A 23,190-nucleotide genomic window follows, 5' to 3' on the forward strand; every position below is an offset into this window, starting at 1 on the left:
TGCTGTGAGTGTGTGTGGGGCCATTGCTATCTGATGGGGGAAGAGGTCCTGTGGGTCAGAGGTGAGTGTTTTAGAGGGAGTGGAGAGGAGGAACATGACACTAGGGTGAAACCAGAGACATCACTGCAAATGTATTGTCTGTGATACTCACCTTTCCTGGTTTTATGGTGGATGGGGGCTTTATGTTTGAGCAAGGGGCAAGCTGTGTATTGTTCAGAGGAAAACACCACTTATAAGCTTGGAAATAAAGATGATTGCATCAGAGAAACACACAGTCCCACCACATCTTTTCCTCTTTATCACCCCAGTTACAGGAACCAGGATATCAGCTATCTCCTCAGCTCAGAAAGGGTTACGGCACAGCAAAGCCTGGCAGGTCTCCATGCAGAAGAAACCAAACCCAGTGGTAAATCCTTCTATAACAAGGCCTAAGTAGTCCCTGCAGAAGGGAGTGAAATTATGCCTGACCTTTGACCTACCCAAGTCTTTCAAGTAGAGCCATCCCTTGCAAAAACTTGGCAGCTATAGGAAGCCCGGGTGTGGTGTTGTCCTGTGGGGGCTGTCTCCATTCCTCGATGCTTCCCCTTCTTTGACAGGTTGCTCCTCTGTCTTCTCCATCTCCCATAGCCAAAGCTTCCCTCTTCCAGGTGGCACAGCCCTGGTTTCTCCTTGGGATCCCCTGCTCCATCACAGGTCCCTATTCAAGGAGCCACCGTTGCCTCCAGGAAGCACCATCCCTGTGGAGAGCATAGCTCTGCCTGGCCTCCACCACTCAGTTTTTAATATCCTTTCCCATGCATGTTCCTCAGGACATCGGCATTCATGCCCCTGGGGACAGAAGGAAAACATTCGCTTTCTGTTCTTAGAGGCTGATGAATTTTCTGCAGCTCCCTCTGGGTCTTGTATCCTTTCCAGGACCAATCCAGGCAGTATCCCCTCAAAAGGCCAGAAAAACACCCTTGTCCTAGTTGCTTTTGCACGGGCCTGGGAATCTTGCCCTGTGCTCTCCTCCTCCTGACCTTGTTTTCCTCTGAGCACCACAGCAGTAATTACCCTGAGGCTGAAGGGTTATTCGAAAGCAAGCACTGTGTCTTGTGTTCCTCCTTCCCAGCCACTGTTTCTCCCTGAGCTGGAATTAAACTGCCTGGAGCTTCCTTTGTGTCGCCCTTGATGGGAACACCACCAGCAAAGGTGGTGGGGTTGGGTGGGAATACGTGTCCGGCTTCCTGAGTCCCTCATGCCTCAGTGCTCTGGCAATGCCATCAACAACCATTAAATCACTGTGGCAACAGGACCTGCCAGTGGCTCTTGCCCCTGGTCACTCCCAGTCTGGGTGCTCTTATGGGCACTGGTCAATGGCATGCAAGAAAAGCATTAGCTGGATGCTGGAGTGGCAATGGAAAAGGAGATGGAAAGACTGGTCAAAGGGCATGGTGTGTGGCTGGGTTGCCCAGCTTGCTGGCAGCTGAGGTGGCCACATTGCCAAAGCCAGAGATGTAGCAACACTTGGACAGAGTTAACATGTGAATATGAGCAACCAGAGTGTCTGAGGTGGGTTAGTTAATGCTGAAATGGAAGGTTTTGCAAGAAGAGATAAAATTGTCTTCATGTTGAAGGAGGCTTGGGGGGCAGGGTCAAATGATCCAGCATTCCTGTACTGTGCAGTTTTTTCCAAAGCGTTTGCTGCTGGTTATGATTTTAGCTTGGATGTGCTTTAGCCTGACAGTTTCTGCCTTCTAGGGCAGAGAGTCCCACCAGCTCCTCCCAAGAGCATTGTCGAGCTTTTCCAGCCCTTGGTGGCCAGGCACAGATCAAAGAGGAGCTCATTTGTGGCTGTTGCAACAGACCTGTGGAGTGGTGCTTTCGGCACAGAGCTGCTGTCCCCCCCCAGCCAGTGCACTTCCGCTGTACCTGACCTGGCTGTAAGTTGTTTTCCTCGATGCTGGTTAGAAGGAGCTTGGGAAATCCCTGTGTCACTGGCATGCTGGGTGATGAGGGTGGTACAGGGTGTTCACACATGCCATGTCCCGCTGGAGAGGAAGCTCTCTCCACTTTCACCCCACCCAAGGAGAGAAAAGTGGGCTTTGTGCTGCTAAACAGCTCTTCCTCCTGCCAAGTGCTGGCAGCCCCAGTGCATCCCGCTCCAGCTCTGCACCCCTTCGCCTGCCAGCCAGGGCCGGGAGCCACGGGCTCTGCCAGGCTCAGGAAGTCCCCGAGGGGCCAAAACCTGGCGTGGGGACAAGCCGGCAAACCCCCAGTACCCGGAGCATCACCAGCATCACGCGGTGCCTCTTACTTCCAGGACGCTAATTTAACAGCTTTGGCTATGAGGCCAGTTTCCCAAGCCTGCTTCTTGCCCTCCCACCTCTTCCTGCACCCTGGGGTGCCTGGGCTACTTCCCTTGCTGCCTGCACCCCCCTTGCTGCCTGCACCCCCCTTGCTGCCTGCACGCCCCCGCTCCTGGCACCGCCTCCCCGGCCCCCACCCCCCTCCTGCTCCCTGTGGGGGCTCTCCGGGGAGGACCCGTGGGACCCCCTCTGCCCGTGTTGGAGGGGACGGTCCCCGCCCCGGGGGCGGGCGGCGGAGCACGTGGGGCCGCGCCGGGCCGGGCTGAGTCACTCCCCGCCCCGAGCCCCGCGGCGGAGCGGAGGGGAACGGAGCGGGTCGGTGCGGTTCGGGACTCAGTATGGAGGTGCCGAGGATGCGGTGGCTGCTGCTCGCCCTGGTTGGGGTCTCGCTGCTGCTGGTCGTGTCCGGTGAGTGCTAGGGGCCAGGGAGCCGGTGTGCTGGGGGCCGGGGTGCCGGGGGTTCAGAGTACCCAGGAACTCGAGGTGCAAGAGGGATATACGGAGTGCAGGGCATCCAGGGTACCAAGGATCCCGGGCTGCGGGGTTCCGGAGTTCAGGGCATCCACTGTGCCCTGGAGCCCGAGGTGCTGGATGGAGACCCGGAGTGCAGGGAATTCAGAGTGCCACGGATCTTGGGGTCCTGGGGATCCAGAGTGCGGGAGACACAGGGTTGCAGGGGATCTGGGATGCAGGGGATCCGGGGGACCCGGGGTTGCAGAGCGGGAGGATCGGGGGTGCGAGGTGAGAGGGTCCGGGCTGCTGCGTGGGGGGTGCAAGGCTAGCGAGTGGGCGAGTGGGCTTCCACTAAAGGAGCAGATTTGCTCAGGGCCACAGCTCCGTCCCTTTTCTCGAGTTGGGAATGTTTCCGCCCGGCTATCCCGTTCTTTCTGGCTTAGCTAAGCGTGGCCGCGGTGTAAACAGCTTCCCTGGGACCGCCTGGCACAGCGCGTGGCTGGCCTGGCCAGGGGAACCCCAGGGAGAAGCAGCTCCATCATCACCCTGTGGGTCATTCCTGGGGTGATTGACTCTTGAAAGGGATGGGCAAGACCAGGGGAGAGGAGCGCAAAGCCCGACCACAGGCTCCGGGCCAGGGGACAAAGGGCATCAGGAATGTGTGCTGTGAGGGAGGCTGTGTTTGTGCTCGCCCTCCCTGGGCAGAAGTGTCCATTTTGCCCTCACTAGACAGGCTTGACCTGACCTCCCCCAGTCCTGCGGGGATGAGCTATCCCAGTTTTCAGAGGATGTTATTTTTGCCTTCCAGCCAGCCTGCGGGTTCATATAAGCAAACATTTCCAAATGCGGTGGCTGATCGTTGTTGCCTTGGTTTCTGACTGTCCAGCCTGTGACAGCTCTGTCCCTGACTGGAGAAAAATGTGTGTGGGGAGGATGAAGATGCTGAACTGCTACGAAATCCGTTCTGAAACAGCTGAGAAATAAGAGCATTCAAAACTACTTGCCATAAAGGAAAATGTGACCTGTGTGGCTTGCTGCAAGGCAAGGGTCTGGCTAGTGAGATCCACCACGTAAGGGATTATTCCGAGGGGGGTTTGGGAAGATAAAAGAGAGTCCAGTTATTTGGGATAATTAAAATATAAAACTGGGATCCCTTCTGGCCAGACCCTGGGAGGAGCCCAGGCTTCTTAATTGCTGTGTCCCACCCCAGAAACTCTGGTGTGGGAGGCAGTGTAGATGCTGGGAAGCACACGTTCCTTGGCACTCCTTACCTGGGGAAGCAGTCAGCTCCTGATGCTGAACAGAAGCACCTCTGTCTGCAGGGCCTTGGCCGGCTGCCGGGAGAGATCCTTGGGATGGGGTGGCTGGATGTGCCCAAGACCTGTGGAGGGGGTGAGGCAAAGGCATCCCTGTGTATCAGCAGGAGCTCTCTCCTCCCATGCTGCAGCTCATGGCAGTGCATTGATGTAGCATGAGGTCATGCAGAACAGGCTGGGCAGCGCAGGCAGAGACTTGAACCTGTGCCCAAGTTTTTCTGCCTCCTGAGGCTGGGCTAAGGAAGCTACAGCATCTTTTTGGAAACCTTCATGTAACCCTGGCCTGTCCACCACAAGTGTGTACTCCACAGAAGTGGACTGTCAGGAAGAGTAAGATTAACTCAAAGGAGAACTGCTATTAAAAGACTGAGTAGGAGCTCTCTGAGTAGTAGCTTAGGCTAATGAGAGCCACGTTACTTGGTGTGTGGGTCCAGGAAGTGAGCCCACAGCTCATTAACTTCCACCTCTCCAGTGTGTGCAGGTAGTGGGGGGGTTATTCTTGGGTTTCCTCTCGAGTTCAGCCCTTGCTTTGGCTCCAGCAGCATGTCAGAGGATCTGGCATCAAAGTATGTGTTGTACCAGTGCTTGGTGAAGAGTTAACTGAGGCTTTGAGCCAGGGCTGGGGGAGTCTGCTCTAAGTTTATGGAGGGAGCTGCTGTCTTGCAGAATAAATTGAATGTGAGAGGAATTTCAGCCTGGCTCTTGCAATCTGATTCAGCACTGCAGTGGGGAGCAGAAGGTTGATGGGTACAGTGCATTGACCTCGTCTGGCTACCACGTGCCCACCCAGCCGCTCTTTCAGTGCCCTCCTCAGCAGGACAGAGGAGAAAATAAGATGAAAAAGCTATAGCGTGTGTCCTTCCCATGGGATGCAGTTCTTCATGAACTGCTCCAGCTTGGCTCCTTTCCATGGGATACAGTCCATTAGGAACAGACTGCTCCATGGGCTGCAGCAGGACAACCTCCTTCACTGTTTTCTTGTTCATGCGTTGCAGGAGAATCCTTTCTCTGTTGCTTTGAGCACCTCCTCCCCCTCATTCTTCACTAACCTTGGTGTCTGGGGAGTTGTTTCTCTCACATTTTTCTCATCCCTCTCCCACAGCTGCTGCTTTCTGTCTAATTTTATGCGTATTATCACAGACACAACACTACTGTCAGTGATAAGCTCAGCTTCGGGCAGCAATGGGTCTGCTTCAGAGTTGGCTGGGACTATCTCCAACATGGAGGCATCTGGTATCTTATCACAGAAGCTACCCTTGATGCCTTCCCGCCACCACCACCAGGACATGTAAACCCAGTACCATGGGGGATGCTGGAGGTGGATGAACAGGCAGGAAGGATGGTGCAGCCCTACCAATTCCCTCGGGAGACCTGCTTGTGGACTGAGGCTGCTTGGGGAGAGCTGCTCAGAGAGTCCTTGGAGCAACCAGGGTTTTGGCAGGTGTTGTGCAGGGAAGGACCCTTTGCTCTCTCCTTGCATGTCTCCACCATCTGGCAGCCAAGGCACGTGGGCTCCCCCTGCAATGATTTTTTTTGGTCTTCTGAGTACTAATTTTCATCAGCAAAACCCAGGCGTGGGAGCAGCTCCATTCTCCTCAATAATCTTGTCCTGCTCATGCGTGTCCTGCTCATGCAAGCCCTGTCCTGGTCACCCCCCCTTCCCAGCAGAAACGCTTGATGGACCAAAGAGCTGTTTTTCCCCGACTTTGGTTTGATGTGCAGGCTGTTAAACTCCTTTTCCCAGGGGATCATCTGCGGGGGAGCAGCTCCTGCTGTCGAGTCAGGGTGCCTCCGTTCATCCAGGGCTGCGTGTCCTGGTTTTGGTTGGGGCAGAGCTAATTTTCTTCTTAGTAGCTAGAAGAGCTCTAGCCTTTGGATTCAGTGTGGGATTTGGTATGAGAAGAATGTTGATAATACCCTGATGTTTTCAGTCGTTGCTAAGAAATCAAGGACTTTTCAGCTTCCTGCCAGTGTGCAGGTGCACGAGAAGCTGGGAGGGAGCACAGTCAGAGCAATGGATCCAAACTGGCCGATGGAAGATTCCATATCGTGCAATGTCATGCCCACTCGATAGATGAGGGTTGGCCAGGATTGTAGTTTTAGGGATTTTCTCTCCTCTGGGATTGCTAGCTAAGGCTGGGCTGGATAGGGAGCAGTTACACTGTGTATCACTTGTTTGTATACACGTAATTAATAATAATTATTATTTAATTATTATTACTATTATTACTGTTGTTATTATTATATTTTATTTTAATTTTTTATTACATTGTTTTTATCTCAACTCATGAGTCTCTTTACTTTTACCTTTAAAATTCTCCCACCCACTCTCTGGAACAAGCAGCTGGGTGGTATTTAGTGCTCTGCTAGGTTAAAACCACAACACTGTGACAGATGCCTGCTGTAGGGATGGCTTGCTGTGATGTGTGGCTTTGCTTCCAGGTGACTTCTGCGACGTAAACCACTGTCAAAATGGGGGCACCTGCCTGACTGGGATTAATGAGGCCCCCTTCTTCTGCATCTGCCCTGATGGCTTTGTTGGGATTGACTGCAATGAGACAGAGAAAGGTGAGATGCTGATCCCATCATGGGGGTCCTGTGAAGTCCAGAGACCTTTCACTGTGGAAGTGTGCACTGCTGGCCCTGGGATCAATACCTGCTGATGGTCACACAGAGCCACACAGGGATGCAGCCATGGCTTAACCTCAGCTGACAACTAAGCCCCAGACAGCTGCTTGCTTGTTCCCCCTTTGCTTCAATGGGGTAGAGAATTGGAAGGGTAAAAGTGAGAAAACTTGTGAATTGAAATAGAGACAGTTTTATAGGTAAAGCAAAAGCCAGACATGCAAGCAAAGGAAACCAAAGAATTAGTTCACTCCTTCCCATTGGTGTTCAGTCATCTCCAGGACAGAAGGCAGGGCTCCATCACACTTAATGGTTACTTGGGAATACAAGTGCCATCAATCCAAATGTCCCCACCTTCCTTCTTCCCCCAGCTTTATATGCTGAGCATGATGTCATACGGTACAGAATATCCCAGTGGTCAGTTTGGGCCAACTGTCCCAGCTGCATCCCCTCCCAGCTTCTTGTGCACCCTCAGCGTTCTCATTGGTGGGGTGGGGAGCAGAAAAGGTCTTGGCTCTGTGTAAGCACTGCTCAGCAGTAACAAAAACATCCCTAAGTTATCAGCATTATTTTCAGCACAAATATTACACATTGCCCCATATCAGCTACTATGAAAAAAATCAATTTTACCCCAGCCAAAACCAGCCCTGATGCGATGACCTCCATCACCTGTGGCAAATGCTGTGTCTTTGAGGAGCAACAGCTCACTGGATGTTCTTATTCTCTATCTGTACCGTCCTTAAAGCTATTTTTCCCTCTTTCCTCTTCCCCAGGCCCCTGTCACCCCAATCCTTGCCACAACAACGGCGAGTGCCAGCCAGTCCCAAACAGGGGGGATGTCTTCACTGACTACATCTGCAAGTGCCCCGCAGGGTACGATGGGGTGCACTGCCAGAACAGTGAGTACAGTGCTGGGGGGTTCTGCTCTGCTGATAAAGGCAGGGACATGCAGGGGACCATGCAGGGGACAATTGGGGGTGTTTGCAGCTGTGGCTGCGTTGGACACTATGCTCTGTTGTGGACTGTGGCCTGGTTAAGACCTTGCATGGTGAAGGGAAGGACCATGGGGACATGGCTGTATATGAGTCTTGCCCAACATCTCTGGAGGGACACAGTGCCTGTAATACTGGGACAAGGGGTGCCTTGAAGCTCAGCCTGCTCCTGATGGGCTCCCAGCCTTGCTGTGACTGTGTCCCTATGCATCCATGAGGCTGCAGTCAGCAGGAAAACAGCTTAGGCAGTTCCTTGAGTTAGAGCTTCAACCTCTGCCACTGTATAAGAGGACCCTGCTCAGGGGATGCCTTCCTCTCTTTCTGCTTCACTGAATATGAGCCTTCTCCCTGGAACTGGCTCTGGTGTCACCTGCTGAGCCCCTCACTTTGTCTCCTAGGCAGGAATGAGTGCTCCTCCCAGCCTTGCAAAAATGGAGGCACCTGCCTGGACCTGGACGGTGACTACGCCTGCAAGTGTCCTTCTCCATTCTTGGGGAAAACCTGCCACACCCGTAAGTCCCTGGCACCAAATGTACAGAATTCCCTTTCCCTCCCCATTTCCCTCTGCTCTGTCCCTTGTTGCCAGCCTGCCCAGGAGTCACCAGCTGATTTAGGGGATCTAGAGGGCAGCCGTAGGTGCCCGTGTGCTGGTTGCCCTTGCTGCCAGCAAGCCTAGTCCTGGTCCTGGAGGAGCATCTCCAGAAAGGTGCTGTCTCCTCTCTGGAGCAGCCCTGGAGCAGCCCTCCAGGACCCTTGCCAGACCTCCTTGCTTTGAGAGGGGCTGAGGGATGGTGTGGTTTTGACTGAAGGCTGAGTTGGTCACAGTCTGTCTTTGGTGCTGATGTTCCCACTGTCCCCAGGCTGTGCAGTTCTCCTGGGTATGGAAGGAGGAGCCATCTCTGATGCCCAGCTCTCAGCATCCTCTGTCTACTATGGCTTCCTCGGCCTCCAGCGCTGGGGACCAGAGCTCGCTCGCCTCAACAACCACGGCATCGTCAATGCTTGGACCTCCAGTGACTATGACAAGACCCCATGGATCCAGGTACCTGCAGCAGGACTAGGAGCACCAGCATGGCAACTTGGCTGGTCTTGCAGGACTGCTTTCATGGGATTTCTCTGCTCCTGGTGGTGAATGTGGGGCTAAATCGCTGCAGCAAGGTGCCACCCAGAGGCATCTTGTGGCGTGCCTGGAGAAGGCAAGGTCTCTGGACAGAAGATGGAGACCTGGGTTGGTGATCCCTCCTTCTGTGCCCACCCTGCATGGCATGGTTGGAGGGATGGAAGGCTTCTGCCCTGGGGAAGTCACAGCACCCTAGGCAGCCCCTCTCCTGGTCCTGATGCTGGGTGTGAGCCCACCCTCCTATCCAGGTTTGGTGGTGCTGGTGAGCTGGTGGCTGTGCACCCCATCCCTGTTGTGTCCAACTCGTGCTTTTCTCCCCTCCCCAGGCCAACCTGCTGCGGAAGATGAGGCTGACTGGGATCATCACACAAGGTGCCAGCCGTGTGGGCAAGGCTGAGTATGTCCGTGCCTACAAAGTTGCTTACAGCCTGGATGGGAGAGAGTTCACCTTCTACAAGGACGAGAAGCAGGATGCAGACAAGGTGGGCTGCCATGCTTCACCTGGGGGCTGTGCCAGCTCCCCTGACCCAGTGGTGCTACTGGTGCTGAGGTGACTGTGAGCTGCATACCAAACTGTTTCCATGTTTGGGAAAATGTTTTTGACCTGGGTCAAAGCCACGCTGGGAACTGTCCTAGCAGTGAGACAGCACAGGCAGTTCCAGTGCTGGGCAGCACTCTCTGGTTCTGTTTAATTGACCATTATAAGCAAATCCAAAGAAGTGGTGCTGGCTTATTTAAGTCATTCAGGTAATACCTTTGTGGGAATGGGGCACAGTCTGGAGGTGCAAGTAAATGGCTTGCACAGCTCAGTGCTGTGTCTGCACCAAGAGACACACCATGTGTCTCACTCCCAAAGCAGTGATTGCAGTGCTCCACTCCCAGTTCTTATGTCAAGTGTCTCCTGCTTGTTTTTTGAGCATTTAGGGAAAGGCTGGGAGTATCTGCTTTGCTTTAAAAAAAAAAAAAGTTCCTCTTGTTTCCACAATGCTGAAAAAAATGCGTGAAAACACAACCTGACCATTTTTATTGTGTTAAAAAGAAAGAATCAAGCTACCTCTCCGCTTGTCACAGTTTGGTCAGCGTTGCCGTGGTGGGAGGGATTTTACTCAGGAGGCTGTGGGAATGCTGGGGAACTCAGCCCTGCTCGCTGCTGCAGGTTTTCCAGGGGAACGTGGACAATGGCAGCATGCAGACCAACATGTTCAACCCTCCCATCACTGCCCAGTTCATCCGCATCTACCCCGTGATGTGCCGCCGTGGCTGCACCTTGCGCTTCGAGCTCATCGGCTGCGAGATGAACGGTAAATGTTGGTGGCTGTCCCCTCCCCTAGGACTGAAAAGGGTGAAACAGGGCAGGGCATCACCCCTTGTGCTGGTTCTGATCCCCCCACCCCCCCAGACGGGATTTGTCAGCGCTTGATTTTCCTCGCGCTGGCTATGTGGAAATACCCTCGGGTGCTTTTGGGGAGCTCAAGCTGTTAATGCCACCAGCCCAGCAGGTTGCACCTTCCCAAGGTGGGTTTTTTATTGCGCCCCCACCTTGTCTGAGCTGTGAACTGGCTTTTCTGTTTTTTCCTGGAGAGCTTGAAATATGCTGGAGGATCAAAGTCCTCTGGGAAGTGTGAAGGGTGATTAGCCTGAGCCCTTCCCCTGTGCCTCCCACCTCCCTGCCCTGCAGCCAAGTAGAACCTGGGTGCTGGGTGGGAGGCTGTAGGGGCTTGGACCATGTCCTGCCGCTGTGTGGGCATGATGCCAGCCGTGCTGTGGTCTGGGGATGTCTTTGCATTGCTCTCTTCACCCATGAAAGCATCCTCCTCTGCCTCCTACTAACACTGTCCTCCCGGGCTGGGCTGTCCCTGCAGCAGGAGGCACTGTGAGCCAGGGAATAGCTGGGAGCTAAAATTCCTGGGAAAAAGCGAGCTGGCTGCGACCCTCAGCCTGTGCCGAGCCTTTCCCGGCCCAGCCCTGCCTCCTGCTCCGGGTGGTGGAAAACTGGGATGCGGGGATGGTGCCTACTGGGGCTGCGGGGTTGTGCTTGTGATGGTGCTATGGACTCTTTTCCTTTTCACTGCCTGTGTAAACCATTGTGTTACAGTGTATTTCAACACGGCAGGTTGCTCGGAGCCCCTGGGCATGAAATCCCGCCTGATCTCTGACCAGCAGATCACAGCCTCCAGCGTTTACAAGACCTGGGGCATGGATGCTTTTACCTGGTACCCCCATTATGCTCGCCTGGACAAGATGGGCAAAACCAACGCCTGGACAGCACTCCATAACAGCCCATCTGAGTGGCTGCAGGTGGGTCTGCCTGCCCTCCCTCTGTAGCATCATTTCTCCTCCCCAGCTCCTCCAGTCGTCCCTGGGGACACCTCCTGTGCCTGAAGTCAGGACTGGCACAAGTGAGAGGGGAGGTGCACTGGGGATGGATCAGCCAGAGCCTTCCTGAGCTCTCCCCGAGCTGGGATCACTGGGGCAGGTCACGTTGGGGCCACAGCCACCAGTTTAAGCAGCGATGCTGAGGTCCTGGGTCAGAAATATCAGTGCCCATAGGGACAGGGTAGTGCCATCTCCACAGATTTTCTTGTGAGGTGCACCAAGATTGCAGCACCCCAGCTCTGCAGCACCCCTGTGGGAAGTGCCATCGCAGCCTGGCGTGACCATCCCATGACCCTCTGGCTACCCAGAACACCATGTTTATATTTTGCAGGGAAAAAACCAAACAACAGGTTTGCTTTTCCATTCCCAGTCTGGAATGGGTACAAATAGTTTTGAAATTTCCTTCTCAGTTTCCTTTCCTCTCCTGTTTTTTATACTTTTCACATGATTTCATGACATAATGGGACAAAGCAGTTTAGATATTTGTCCTGCTTTTTATTTGGGAAATGATTAAAAGCAGCTGCTCCTCAGCTCTAAATAAACCATCTTATCAAGACGTCTGCTGATGAGGTCAGGGTGACACGCTGAGTTGGGCTGTTGCACTGCAGGCTGCCTGTTTGTGTATGTGTATGTAGTTTCACATGTCTACTCATATACATATGCACATATACATATATATGTGTAGCCCTCAGCAAGCATAAAATAGGAACTAAATTAAGGAGGCTTTCTACTCATTTGCTGGTTTACTCGGTACCATGCCAGCAGCAGTAGCACAGTGTGGCAAAGTAAAGAGAATAGAAACCATCTCACAACTCAAATGTCAGCCTGTGCTGAACTGCATATTTTCTCAGCCAAAATTGCTTTTCAATGGAAATGTATTTCCTTTGGGAATCTTTTTTTTTTTTAACTTGAGATTTTTTTTTTCCCATCATTCCCACATGGACAATTTGAGCAAAAAATGTTGAGGTGGTAGCATTGGGGAAGGGAGCTAAGATGGTGGGGTTCACATTCTGCTTGGGGTCCCTTTGAGGGATGCTGCGAGTGTTAAAGGGTCAAATATTTCACAGTAGTGTTTTACTAGTCACCCTGGGGCAGAGGTCAAGTGGTGTTTTCTCCATTTGTGACCACTGAAGGCCAGCACATCCCCACTGCCTCTGTGATGATCTGGGGTGGGAGCAGGATGATCTGGGATGGGAGCACTGCTCCTGTGAGGAACCTCAACCAGCCTTGTCTCTTTGCCAGATTGACCTCCGGGACCAGAAGAAAGTGACAGGCATCATCACACAGGGAGCCCGTGACTTTGGCCACATCCAGTACGTGGCAGCCTACAAGGTGGCCTACAGTGACAATGGCACAACCTGGACCCTCTACCGGGACGAACACACAAACACCACCAAGGTATCTGGAGCAGGGCAAGGGGGTCAGCAACTTTCTGGGGCTTGGGGATGCTGGGGATGGGATGGTGGTGGGGAGGTCCTGGTGGTGCTGACACCCACCTTTTTTCCCCCTAGATCTTCCATGGTAACAGTGACAACTACTCACACAAGAAGAATGTGTTTGATGTGCCCTTCTACGCCCGCTTTGTCCGCATCCTGCCCGTGGCCTGGCAGAGGAGCATCACCCTGCGTGTGGAGCTGCTGGGCTGTGATGAGTAGGAGCCCGAGGAGGAAGGACAGGGCTGCTCTTCCCTACTGCCTGGCCTGCGCCCTGCCTGCCCCTGCCTGCTCCTGCTCTGACCTCACACTCCCCTCTCCCTGTCCCCAAATTCAGGAGGTGGCCGGGAGGGCTCCCCTGCCCCACATTGGTGCTGGGGCTGCAACACTGCACTTTATGGGGCCCTTGAAGGTGGGATACAGGGATGGCTCCTGCCCTTTGCCCCACTAGCCAGGGCGAGACCCCCTCCTGCCACCAGGGCTTGGCTGGGGGGACCCTCTTCTGCAACGGGGGTTTCTTTGGGGGACCTTATCCTGCAATCAGGGCTTGGCTGGGGGACCCTTTTCTGTAACTAGAGCTTCTTTGGAGGGCCCCACCCTGTAAATGAGGTTTTGCCGGGGGACCCTGTCCTTCAACTGAGGCTTGGCTGCATCCTCCCAGCTAAGCCTGGAGACAAATTTTTCTCCCCCTTTTGCTTCTGCTTCCAGCAGAGAGGCTGCAGCCAGCAGCAGTGCCCTGCTTTCACTGAGGTTCCAGGCTCAACAGTTTTTAGGGGCTTAGGGCAGGCACCCCAGCTTCACAGCCTCCACTGTCCCTCCTGCTCCCTGAAAGCAGGATCTCCAAAAAACCTACTTGGCTGTTGTCCCACTGCCCATTTTGCCAGGCCCCACGTCTCCTTGCCTGTGGCGTCGGCACCACATGGTGCGAGGGGAGTGATGAGACAGCTCCTGTCAAGAGGCACTGGGTCCCCACTGCTGGTGGCTCTACCCTGCAGGCTCTGTGGCTGGTGTTTTGGCAGCTGCTGCTCATTCCCCTTCCCAGGGTGCTGGCTCCAGCATCCTTCAAGTCTCAGCATTACTGCTGTCCCCACTTCACTGCAGTCTGGGGTGCCTGGAGGTCCCTTGTCACTGGAGCCAAATGGTGACCCTGTGGGCTGCAATCTGGTAGTGAGGGAGAGATGGTTTGTAGCCACAAGGGTGCAGAGAAAAGATAAGAAAGGTGGTGGTTAAACCACCTAAATGTGTTAGGCAGAGACCTGTGCCATGACCCTTTCTATAACCTGATTTCTTCCCTTTCCATGGGGTAGAGGGGAGCCTCTTGCAATGCTGGAGCCCTTGGGTTTAGCAGTAGGAGATGAGTAAGCCTCAGCACTGGCAAGCAGGAGTGCAGGCAGGGTGTCAGGGCAGTGGCGCTGGCAGCAATGCTTCCCTGTGTGCTGGGATGTGAAGCAGCCGTGGGGCCAGGCCAGTGGTGGGTTCACTTTGGCAAGTGTTGAGGGAGCCCAGGTGGAACAGCAGTCATGGTCCCACTCCAGAGTGTCTCTTACAGTATTAAAACCAGCTGAAACTTTGGGGCTGTCAGCTTGGCTGCACTCTGCCTGCTGGTGAGTCACATCCCAAAAACCCGCAGGTCTGGCAAAGCTCCAGATGCCTGTCCATGCTGACCCTGCATCTCCTGCCTTCACAGACCCTCTTATCTCCCCTGCCCAAACAACAAAGGATACCGGGGCTGTGTGCATCTTCCCCTCTGCCTCCACCCCATTGCAGCTAATGGAGCCTGTGGTCACAGCTGGCCAAGCACAGCAGGATGGGGCTTGGGAAGAGGAAGCCTCTATCAGCACCCCACATCCTGCGTCTCCTCCTTTGACTTTGATCCCAGAGCAAATTCCCCAAATTGGAGCACCCCAGTGCTCTCCCAGGGATGGGTTCTGCTAGGCTAACAGTGGGGATGGTCCCATCAGAACCCCCCTGGGCAGGGCTGGGAGATGGATGCTGCTGGAGCAGGATACCCCTGCATCAAGGATGGGGTCCTGGGAAGGAAGGAGCACTGGGGTGAGCAGGACAGAGGAGCTTGGCTCCTCTCCAGAGTCTTCTACCACACTGGGTAGGGGGTCCCTGAGGCTGGCATGAGTGGCCTAGTGCCACCTGCATCCCACCTCCATGCACCAGACAACCTCCATTCACCTTTCTGCTGCTGGCAGTACCCTGCTTGGCTGCATCCCCTCCCTTGGCCTTGACTGGGCAAGGTGGGTTCCTGCCTGGTCCCGTGGGTCCCAGCCCTGGGCAGCAGAAATGGGGCTGAATTAATTGTGGCTGTGGCTGCCTGGTGACAAATAGCAGCCACAGCTAGAGCCGATGATGGGTGGGGGGGGACAGTCAGCCCGGGTCACCTCCAGCCGTGGTGCCACCCTTATCGCCGGGAAGCTGGGGCAGAGATAAGAGCAGCTTGCTCCTAGTCCAGCCAAGATGGCTCCGAGCCAGGGGCACAGCAGAGGCTCCATGGGGACGGTGATTGGAGTATGTCAGAGCCGGGGACGCATCCTCAGTGCCCGGACACCGCTTCCCCCTGCCCACTGCCACCCTCGGCGAGCCCCTCTGATGGATGCTGAGCCCCTTCTCAGCCCTGTGGTGTTTCCTTCCTCCTTCAAAGCCTGAAGAAAGAGAGGTTGGCGAGAGTCAGGGTGCCCTCCACGCCATGGGCGACCCCCTACGGCTTGTCCCTGTCCCTCGGATGCTCTTCCTGGACGCGGCAGAGCTGCTGGGGCAGCAGGAAGGCTGCAGGGCCGGCACGCTGCAGCGACGGCACCCCGCTGCCTGCTGGCTCTGCTGCTGGTGCTGCCAGCTGCCCGTTCCTCAGGAAGCAGCCGTCGGGGAGAGCATCCTCTCTCCTCCACCCGGAAAGCCCAGCACGGATCACAGCCTCCTCCATCCCACCGGGAACGGTGGGTTTCCGCCCTGCTTTGAGCCTTGGGTGACAGGTTCCTGCTGGAATCGTCCTACAATTTCCAGTGAAAAATCTTTCTGGTGGGGCCACGGTGGAGCTGTCAGCCCCTGGGTTTGAGGTGGGGAAGACAGGGATGACATTTTTATGGCTCCCATTCAGCCAAAAGCTCAGCCAACCCTAAACACATGCCCCAAACATGTGCTCCTGGGTCAGAGCTACCCTGACCCTGTGTAGCCTCACTCATCCTGAAACCCACTCTCCCACCCAAAGTCCCTCTTGTGGAGCTCAGCCCTGGGGCTTCACCCGAATTTTCTGCAGAAAACAGAGCTGGGATCATCCCCAAAGCACAAAAAATAGGATGAGAGGCAAGAGAGAGCAAAGAGTGAAGGGGATTCCTCTCTCCTTGGAGGGCTGCCAGTGGCCAGATCCTTCCCCATGCCTCCTGCTCCCCAGGAGGGAGTTGAAGGGTGTCCAGAGAAGAGACACATCCTAATGTTGGCCATGAGCTGTTGCTGAAAAAAGATGCACAAAAGCATTCGTCCCCACTTCCCACTGCTTCTCCCCTCCTCAAGTTGGTCAGAGGATGGCTTCTGGCAACACTGGGGTGTAGGCAGTGCAGGCAGCACAGGGCACTGCGTGGCTCCTCCACTCCAAAACAATAGGCTGACCACACCAAGGAGCAGTGTGCCCCAAAAGGGCTGTCTGTCTGCACAGCTCAGGGGGTGGAGGGGACCATCCTGATTGCTGGCTTGCTGGAACCTGGACAACTTGGGTGAACAGCTGCAGGGGGGAACTGGCAGTGGGGACGCAGCAGGGATGTGGCCAGGATGCCATCCCACCACCTCCTCCAGCCATGGAAGAGGGCTGGGGGGTGTGGGGACCCTTGTCTGGGATGGAGGAACCACAGAGGCCCCAAACTGCCTTGCTGGAAGATCTAATTGCCCCTCCATTGTGGGCTGCAGAGCAGTTAGCTCAGGGCAGGCAAGCAGGCAGCGTGCCCGGCCGTCACGGTCCCGCATCCTGGCCCTGCTCTTTCCTTCCAGGGAAGGACTGGCGGGCCCTGATGGGTGGGTGTGTGGGGAAAAGGAGAGCAAGGACCAGCAGTGCCTCTAGATCCCGGAGCCTGCAGCCGTCCCTGGTCAGAGCTCCCCATGGAGGATGGGAGCTGCCAGGCCGGCGCTGCTGGCAGATAACGCTGTTTCCGTGCCGGCTGCTCCCTATCAGCGTCCCGGCGGCGGGCAGACAAGATCTCACCCCAAGCGTGTTGTGCTGGGGGCACTCTTAGGAGGGGTACCGGCCCTTTTTTACCCCACAGCCAGCCCCGTAGTGATTTATTTTTGCACGAGTTGTTTTTTTTTTCCGGCTTGACGCCGTCCCAGGCTGCAGCAAGAACCAGACCGGGGCCCCCATGTCTCATTTCCTCGCCATAAAACAACAAAGCAGGGGGCAAAGCAACGGGATGAGCCGGGGCAGTGGGTCACTGGGTCAGGGCACACACTGGTCCATGGTTCCTCCATGTGCTCAGACCCATCAGACACTACCGGACCGGGAAACCCTGGCTGTGCCGCTGCCATGCTGCCCCTCTCAGGGGCTGGACTGGGGGCTCTCAGATCTGGGGCTGCCTGTCTTGTGTGCTGGCCAGAGCTGGCACAGAGGGCACTCTAGAGGTAGTGCCCCCTCAGATGCATTCAAACAGGCACTCCAAAGCTTTTCCCCTGGTTTCTATGTCTCTGCTTTACCGCCACAGCCCCAAGAAGGCCCCAGAGAGGCTGAACCCCACGGCCTCTGATGGACCACAGAGCAGGCAGGTGCTGCCTGTGTCTCCTGGGCACAGACCACCCCCCACCACAGACGACTCACCCCACGCTGCTCATGGCCATAGTGGTTCTGCCATGTGCATTGACATTGCCATGTGACACTGCCATTTTCTGGGGGACTGCTTGCAGTTTCCCCACTGGGAAGTGGGACAAGAGACAACTCTTCTGCCCCTGCCTCACGGCTTCACTGGGGCTTTGCCTGTGTCATCACAGGGTCCCACCAACCCTGACGGAGCACCCTGCTCCCCAGCTCTCTCTTCCAAGCTGGGGCCAGTGCTGGCAGCTGGCACATTACAGGCAAGGTGTGTGGGCAGCGTGCAGGCAGCGTGCGGGCACATGGTGAGACCATTGCCTGGGCACAGCGGGCAGACAGGGAGCCGGGGGCACCCACTCCAGCTCCGGGCTGCGAGCAGGGCGTTGGGAAAGGCGTGTGTTTCCCTTTAAGAGGCAGGCCCTGGAGCTGCTTCCTCTCAGCCCTGCAAGAGCCCTAAACACAGTGCATCTGCCTGCAGCCTGCCTGCACGCCTGCCTGCAGCCTGCCCGCGACCAGCGTGAGTGGGGCTTGACCCTGGGGCTGGGGAGGGCTGGCACCTCGGGGCGGTGGGCACCCTGCTCGCCGTGGAGGGATGGCATCACTATGGAGGGTGCCGGGCATCACCGCAGGAGGTGCCGGGCATCCCCACAGTAGGTGCTGTGGCACGGTGCTCACCGGCACGGCGGCTGAGGACACTGGAGTGTCACCAACACCCTGGGCTCTGGGGGTAGAAGGCATTGGGGGCAGAGAGGGGGCCGGGGTTGGTGCCCCCAAACCGAGGTGTGAAGTTGCCAGTGCTTCGAGCTCTCCCTGCCTGCACGGGCAGCACGTGGCATCATTCCTGCCGGGCTCCGGTGGCTGCCGGGCTCTGACCGATGCCACCGGGCTGCCGGGACAAGGCTGCACATCCCGCCCGTGCCCCCCGTACCCTCCGGCACCGGCTCCACAGACCTCGGTGGGTGGGAAGCATGGGCTACACCCCATGACGGGAGGGTCAGCGGTGGCACCCACTGGGGAGGAGAGGATGGATGCAAGCAGCCCATGGTGAGAGCAGCTGCTTGCACACCCCGCTGCCCAGAGACCACCACTGTACCCCCTGAGGGACCCTGCCGGGGTGAGCACCCGCTCTCCCACAGCCCCCTGGCCTGGGGCACCTTTGCAGGCACCGGTAACCTGGTGTAGGCAGGGGGCACAGATGTCAGGTTCCTCCCCGTCTGGAAGGGGGATGCTGGAGGCTTGCCGGGTGCCGGGCCCCCTCTGCCGGCTTCGGCAAAGCTCGCAAGTCGGCAAATCCTGATGCCACCGCCCTGGGTGAGCTCCATACGGGGCACCCTTGGGTGCCCGCGGCACCCAGAGCTCGGGGCAGTGTGGATCTCCGATGCCGAGGGGCAGCCAAATTTCCCCCACCCCAGGGGACGTGGTTTGCGAACGAAACGTGTTGCGTGGGATCAGCACCAGTCGTGTCTGTGGTGCCAAGTGGCAACCTCGGGTAGGAGCTGGGGGTACTGGTCCGGGCCGGCTGGGTGCCGCCGGGCTTTGTGCAGTGCCGGGGCAGCGCAGGCAGCCCCCAGCTCTCTCCTCCCCTCCTCGACTGGGTTGCACGCTCGGTTGACTCTGTAAACCGAGCTTGTGGCTTACAGTGGGGCTCGGCCTCTTCTCCCCACCCCGCACCCCCTGCCTGATGTTTTCCCAATGCTCCCGGTTCAAAGGACACTCTGGGATCCCTTTTCCTCAGGCTGCCCCGTCTCCGCTCCGGGTGCCAGCCGCGGATGCGGAGGTGCGTGGGGTGACCTAGGTGGAAGTATGAGGATGGGAGCTCCGGGAGCCCTGGTTGTGGGGCAAGTCTGGGGCTACAGCTCAGGTTGCCTGTGCCCGCCCCTGGGGGCATGCGAGCTGCTCCTCTGGCTATTCCCATCCCTCTCCCTGCAGTCCTACCATGGAGTTTGGCTGCCACCAGGTGCCAGGCAGCCCTGAGGCCCTCCTGGTTATTTTGGGGGGGTCACCACAGCCCTTTCCTCCTCCACAGCCCAGGCTCAGGTTTGGCCTCACTCCCCAGCCATGCTGCTGCTCCCGCTGCTCCTGGAGGCCACCCTGCTGAGGCTGGCCAGTGGCTCCCATCATCCCTTCTACAATGGCTTCTACTACAACCACGTCATGAATGACAAAGGCAACGGGCAAGAGAAAGGTATACTGGGGAGTGGCAGGGATGGGGGAGAAGTGAGGCTGTCAGGTTGGTGTGAGGGGCTGAATGCCACCTTCTGCCTCTTGATGAAGCTGGGACCCATCTCTGAGGGGGTATGTGTGATCCAGAGGAGAAGGAGAGGGTGCTGCAGGGATGCTTGGGAGATGCTCATGGGAGACTTATGCCGAGAAGAGGTGGCTGGAGGGAGGGAGCAGAGCAGCTGCGGAGATTTGGAGACATTGCCCAGCCCTGCATCCTGACCCAAACTTCGCACCTTCTCTCTTTGTCTCCAGATGTTTACTTCAATGGGGCCAGGCTGGTGGTGGAAACACCCAAAGACCCTATCTATAGCTCCAATGGAGCCAATGTCACCCTGCCCTGCCATTACCACTATGAGCCTTACCAGGAGGCCAAGCGCAAGATCCGTATCAAGTGGTCCAAGCTGCGAGATGACTACACCAAGGAGCAAGACGTACTGGTCGCCATTGGCAAGACCCACATGGCCTTTGGGGACTTCAAGGGCCGTGCTCACCTCCACCAGGCCAGCCAGCGTGAGGCCTCACTGGTCATCAGTGATGTGCACTTGCAGGATGAGGGCAAGTACCGCTGTGAAGTCATCGATGGGCTGGAGGATGAGAGCGATGTGGTGGACCTCCAACTGCAAGGTGGGGGCACAGTGGGAACCAGAAGCCAGTGAGCCTGGCTTTCCAGTAGTAGCCCCCCCTTGGGGGAGGTAGCAAGGCAGGGGGGTCAAGGAGCCCAACTGTGAGAAGAAAGGGGCTGAGATGTGCACTGTGACAGGGTGGTGGATTGGGGTTGTCTGTGGGTTGTGAGCCCAAGGCAATCCATCCAGCTTGGATGCTGGGGATGCTACTGTGGAGTTGGAGCTGGGGGTGACCCTGTGGCTGCAGCATTTCCTGCCTCTACCTATCCATCTTCCCACTGTGCTGCAGTGAGCAGCCACCCCATCACCTCCCAGCTCTGGGTGTCTGCATGCACCTTGTGATGAACCATGGTGACTGGTCCAACCCCTCTTGCTCACTTGGCATGAGGGACATCCCCGTTGCTGTGCTCCTGCACACTGCCTTGCCCCACCCCCAGCCCTCCCTCTCACAGTGGCTTGTGGTCTGTGGTGGTGGTCCATGTGTTCTCATGGTCCCTCCATCCCATGACAACAGTCCATCCAGCCCCATCTTGGTGGTCCATGTGTCCTGGGCTGCTGGCCAATACCTTCCTGTGTCCTTGTGTCTCTGTGGTTTGTGCATCCCCAGGATGATGGTCTCCATCCCTACAGGGGTGGTCCGTGTCTCCCTGGGACCACTGCCTGTGTATCCCAGGAATGTGGTCTGTACATCCATGTGGAGGTGGTGCCTGCATCCCTGACAGAATGCTCTGTGTATGCTGGTGCTCTCCCCACGAGGGGTGGTCTCTGTGTCTCTAAGACCAAGCCCCTGTCCCCCTGTGCCACCAGATGTCGCTGGCCACTCGCTGCTGGCAGCTGCATGCCCTGAGCAGTCACATCCCTGCACTCCTGAACTTTGGGCTGTGCCACCCTGGAATAGTCCCAAGAGCCTGAATTTGGGATGGGTTGGGAACCCCTGAGGCTCCTGCTGGGGCTGAACCGGGGTTGGACCGGCTGCCAACGGAGCCAGCTGAGCATCCCTCCTCCCCCCAGGCATCGTGTTTCCTTACCAGCCTCCCCGTGGGCAGTACAGCCTCAACTACCACGAAGCTGAGCGAGTGTGCCAGGAGCAAGGCGCCATCCTTGCCACCTTCAACCAGCTCTTCCAGGCCTGGAGTGAGGGGCTGGACTGGTGCAACGCGGGCTGGCTGGCGGACGGAACCGTGCAGTACCCCATCCGCCTCCCCCGCAAGCCCTGTGGTGGTCTGCACCTCGCCCCGGGCATCCGCAGCTACGGCCCCCGCCACCGGCACCTCCACCGCTTTGATGCCTTCTGCTTCTCTTCTGCCCTTAGAGGTGGGTGCCAGGCCAGGGGATGGGTGGGAGGGAACCCAGGGAAGATGCTGTGCCAGATCGGTGGCATCCTATGTCCTCCCTCCTGCTTAGGGCACAGGGCTCAGCCCAGGTGACAATGCTCCAGGCAGAGGATGCTCTGCACTGGTGCTCCCCTCATGCTCCCTTTTCCCTCCCAGGAGAGGTTTTCTACCTGGACCACCCTGCTGGGATGACGCTGGAGGAGGCTAAGCAGAGCTGCCAGGATGCGGGGGCCGAGATTGCCCGGGTGGGACACCTCTACTCTGCCTGGAAGTTCCTGGGGCTGGATCGCTGCGATGCCGGCTGGCTGGCGGATGGCAGCGTCCGCTACCCCATCGCTAAGCCCCGCCCCAACTGCGGCCCCGCGGAGCCTGGTGTCCGCAGCTTCGGCTTCCCCAGCAAGGGAAGGTTTGGGGTCTTCTGCTACAAGGAGAGATAGGGAACCAGGAGGGCTCCTTCTCGGCCGGAGGATGTTTCCAGCCTAATGGTGCCCGGTGTCGGGTGTTTCCCAGGGCTGCTTAGGGGGTGACTGGGGGGAGGCGGGGTGGGGGAGAGGCTTCTGTTTGGTTTTATTTTATTTCTTTCCTTTTTATTTTCCACATCTTGCTGAGCAGCTGGCACATGCAGCTGATGGCTGGGGCAGCACGGGGCTGTCCCCAGCACGAGGTGCAGGCAGGGATGGTCCCCATGCCAGCGAGGCTGGCAGTGCCTGAGCTGCTGCAACCCTGCTTGGCCCCTTCCTGTGCTGGTAGTGGGACACCAACACCCCCGTGCTCTTCCAGGATGGTTCTGCTGCTGTTTTTGTGGGGTTAGAGAGTGCTGAGGCTGGATTCAGCCAGAGGCAGGGAGCGGGTACCTCCATGTGATTCCAGCCCCTCTTCCAGCCTCATCCCACTGAAGGATGCCGTTGTGCCTGTCCTCATGGGAGCACCAGTGCCTTATCTCCATGTGCTCCTCACCTGGACTCCACTTGAGCTCTGGTGCCTTCTTCTTTGAGTGTTTGGTTATGAAAAGATGTATTTTCCTGGACCTTTTCTAATAAATCAGAGGAGAAAGCCCTGGAGCAACGTGGCTGTGTCCCCATCTCTGTCCCAGCATGAGAGAGGAATTGGGGATCCCTGGCTGGACACCCAGGACTGTCTTGGCTGAGCATCATCTCATTGCTGTCAGCTCAGCCTTGTGCCCACCCTGGCACCTGACAAGGAGCTCATTAATGTGTGTTAATTAAGCTCCCAGTGTTAAGACTGGAAGCTGGGGGGGGAAACGTTTCCTGCTGGTGATGGGTTTGAGATGGATTTTAGGCATGTGGGTTGAAACACTTCTGGAGTGGGAGCTGAACTGTGGGAGATGTCCTACCCCAGGGTCCTTTTTCAGTTGGGGCTTGGGAATCATGGAACATTTTGGGTTGGAAGGGATCTTTAAAGGTCATCTATTCCCCACACCTTTGTTGTCTGCAGGGCTGCACCCTTGGGTTCTGTCTGGGGCTGAGCTGGTCCCATGTAGCCCAGAGCACTCTGTTTAGACTTCCCTTCCTTCCCCGCTGCCTAAGGGACA

The 23,190-nt window shown here is 56.7% G+C and overlaps 2 protein-coding genes across 4 annotated transcripts; both read left to right on the forward strand.

Moving 5' to 3' along the window:
* The first annotated feature begins 2,565 nt into the window (after positions 1-2,565).
* Positions 2,566-14,234, forward strand: MFGE8 (milk fat globule-EGF factor 8 protein). 2 transcript variants are annotated; one of them, XM_030456733.1, is made up of 10 exons: positions 2,566-2,756; positions 6,560-6,685; positions 7,516-7,641; positions 8,133-8,246; positions 8,595-8,776; positions 9,181-9,336; positions 10,011-10,155; positions 10,968-11,152; positions 12,473-12,628; positions 12,742-14,234. In XM_030456733.1, the coding sequence occupies exons 1-10, from the start codon at positions 2,687-2,689 to the stop codon at positions 12,883-12,885; spliced, it is 1,404 nt and encodes a 467-aa protein (XP_030312593.1). In that variant the 5' UTR covers positions 2,566-2,686; the 3' UTR covers positions 12,886-14,234. The 2 variants fall into 2 exon arrangements, with proteins under 2 accessions (XP_030312593.1, XP_030312592.1); XM_030456732.1 differs by having other exon boundaries at positions 2,584-2,756; positions 10,950-11,152.
* Positions 14,235-14,319: 85 nt separating this feature from the next.
* On the forward strand, positions 14,320-22,113 carry HAPLN3 (hyaluronan and proteoglycan link protein 3). 2 transcript variants are annotated; one of them, XM_008491965.2, is made up of 5 exons: positions 14,320-15,605; positions 19,485-19,643; positions 19,934-20,305; positions 21,316-21,618; positions 21,795-22,113. In XM_008491965.2, exons 1-5 carry the CDS (start codon positions 15,266-15,268, stop codon positions 22,073-22,075), a joined length of 1,455 nt encoding a protein of 484 aa, XP_008490187.2. In that variant the 5' UTR covers positions 14,320-15,265; the 3' UTR covers positions 22,076-22,113. The 2 variants fall into 2 exon arrangements, with proteins under 2 accessions (XP_008490187.2, XP_030312591.1); XM_030456731.1 differs by lacking the exon at positions 14,320-15,605 and adding an exon at positions 17,953-17,975.
* Positions 22,114-23,190: the final 1,077 nt, after the last annotated feature.

The sequence above is a fragment of the Calypte anna genome, chromosome 10 (genome assembly GCF_003957555.1).
Source record: "Calypte anna isolate BGI_N300 chromosome 10, bCalAnn1_v1.p, whole genome shotgun sequence".
Taxonomy (NCBI): domain Eukaryota; kingdom Metazoa; phylum Chordata; class Aves; order Apodiformes; family Trochilidae; genus Calypte; species Calypte anna.

Coding starts and splice junctions, on each gene's coding strand:
- HAPLN3 (XM_008491965.2), top strand. CDS start 15,266: ATGCTGAGCCCCTTCTCAGCCCTGTGGTGTTTCCTTCCTCCTTCAAAG. Junction 20,306..21,315: donor GGTGGACCTCCAACTGCAAG/GTGGGGGCACAG, acceptor TCCTCCCCCCAG/GCATCGTGTTTCCTTACCAG. Junction 21,619..21,794: donor CTTCTCTTCTGCCCTTAGAG/GTGGGTGCCAGG, acceptor TTTCCCTCCCAG/GAGAGGTTTTCTACCTGGAC.
- MFGE8 (XM_030456732.1), top strand. CDS start 2,687: ATGGAGGTGCCGAGGATGCGGTGGCTGCTGCTCGCCCTGGTTGGGGTC. Junction 10,156..10,949: donor CATCGGCTGCGAGATGAACG/GTAAATGTTGGT, acceptor ATTGTGTTACAG/TGTATTTCAACACGGCAGGT. Junction 11,153..12,472: donor GCCCATCTGAGTGGCTGCAG/GTGGGTCTGCCT, acceptor TCTCTTTGCCAG/ATTGACCTCCGGGACCAGAA.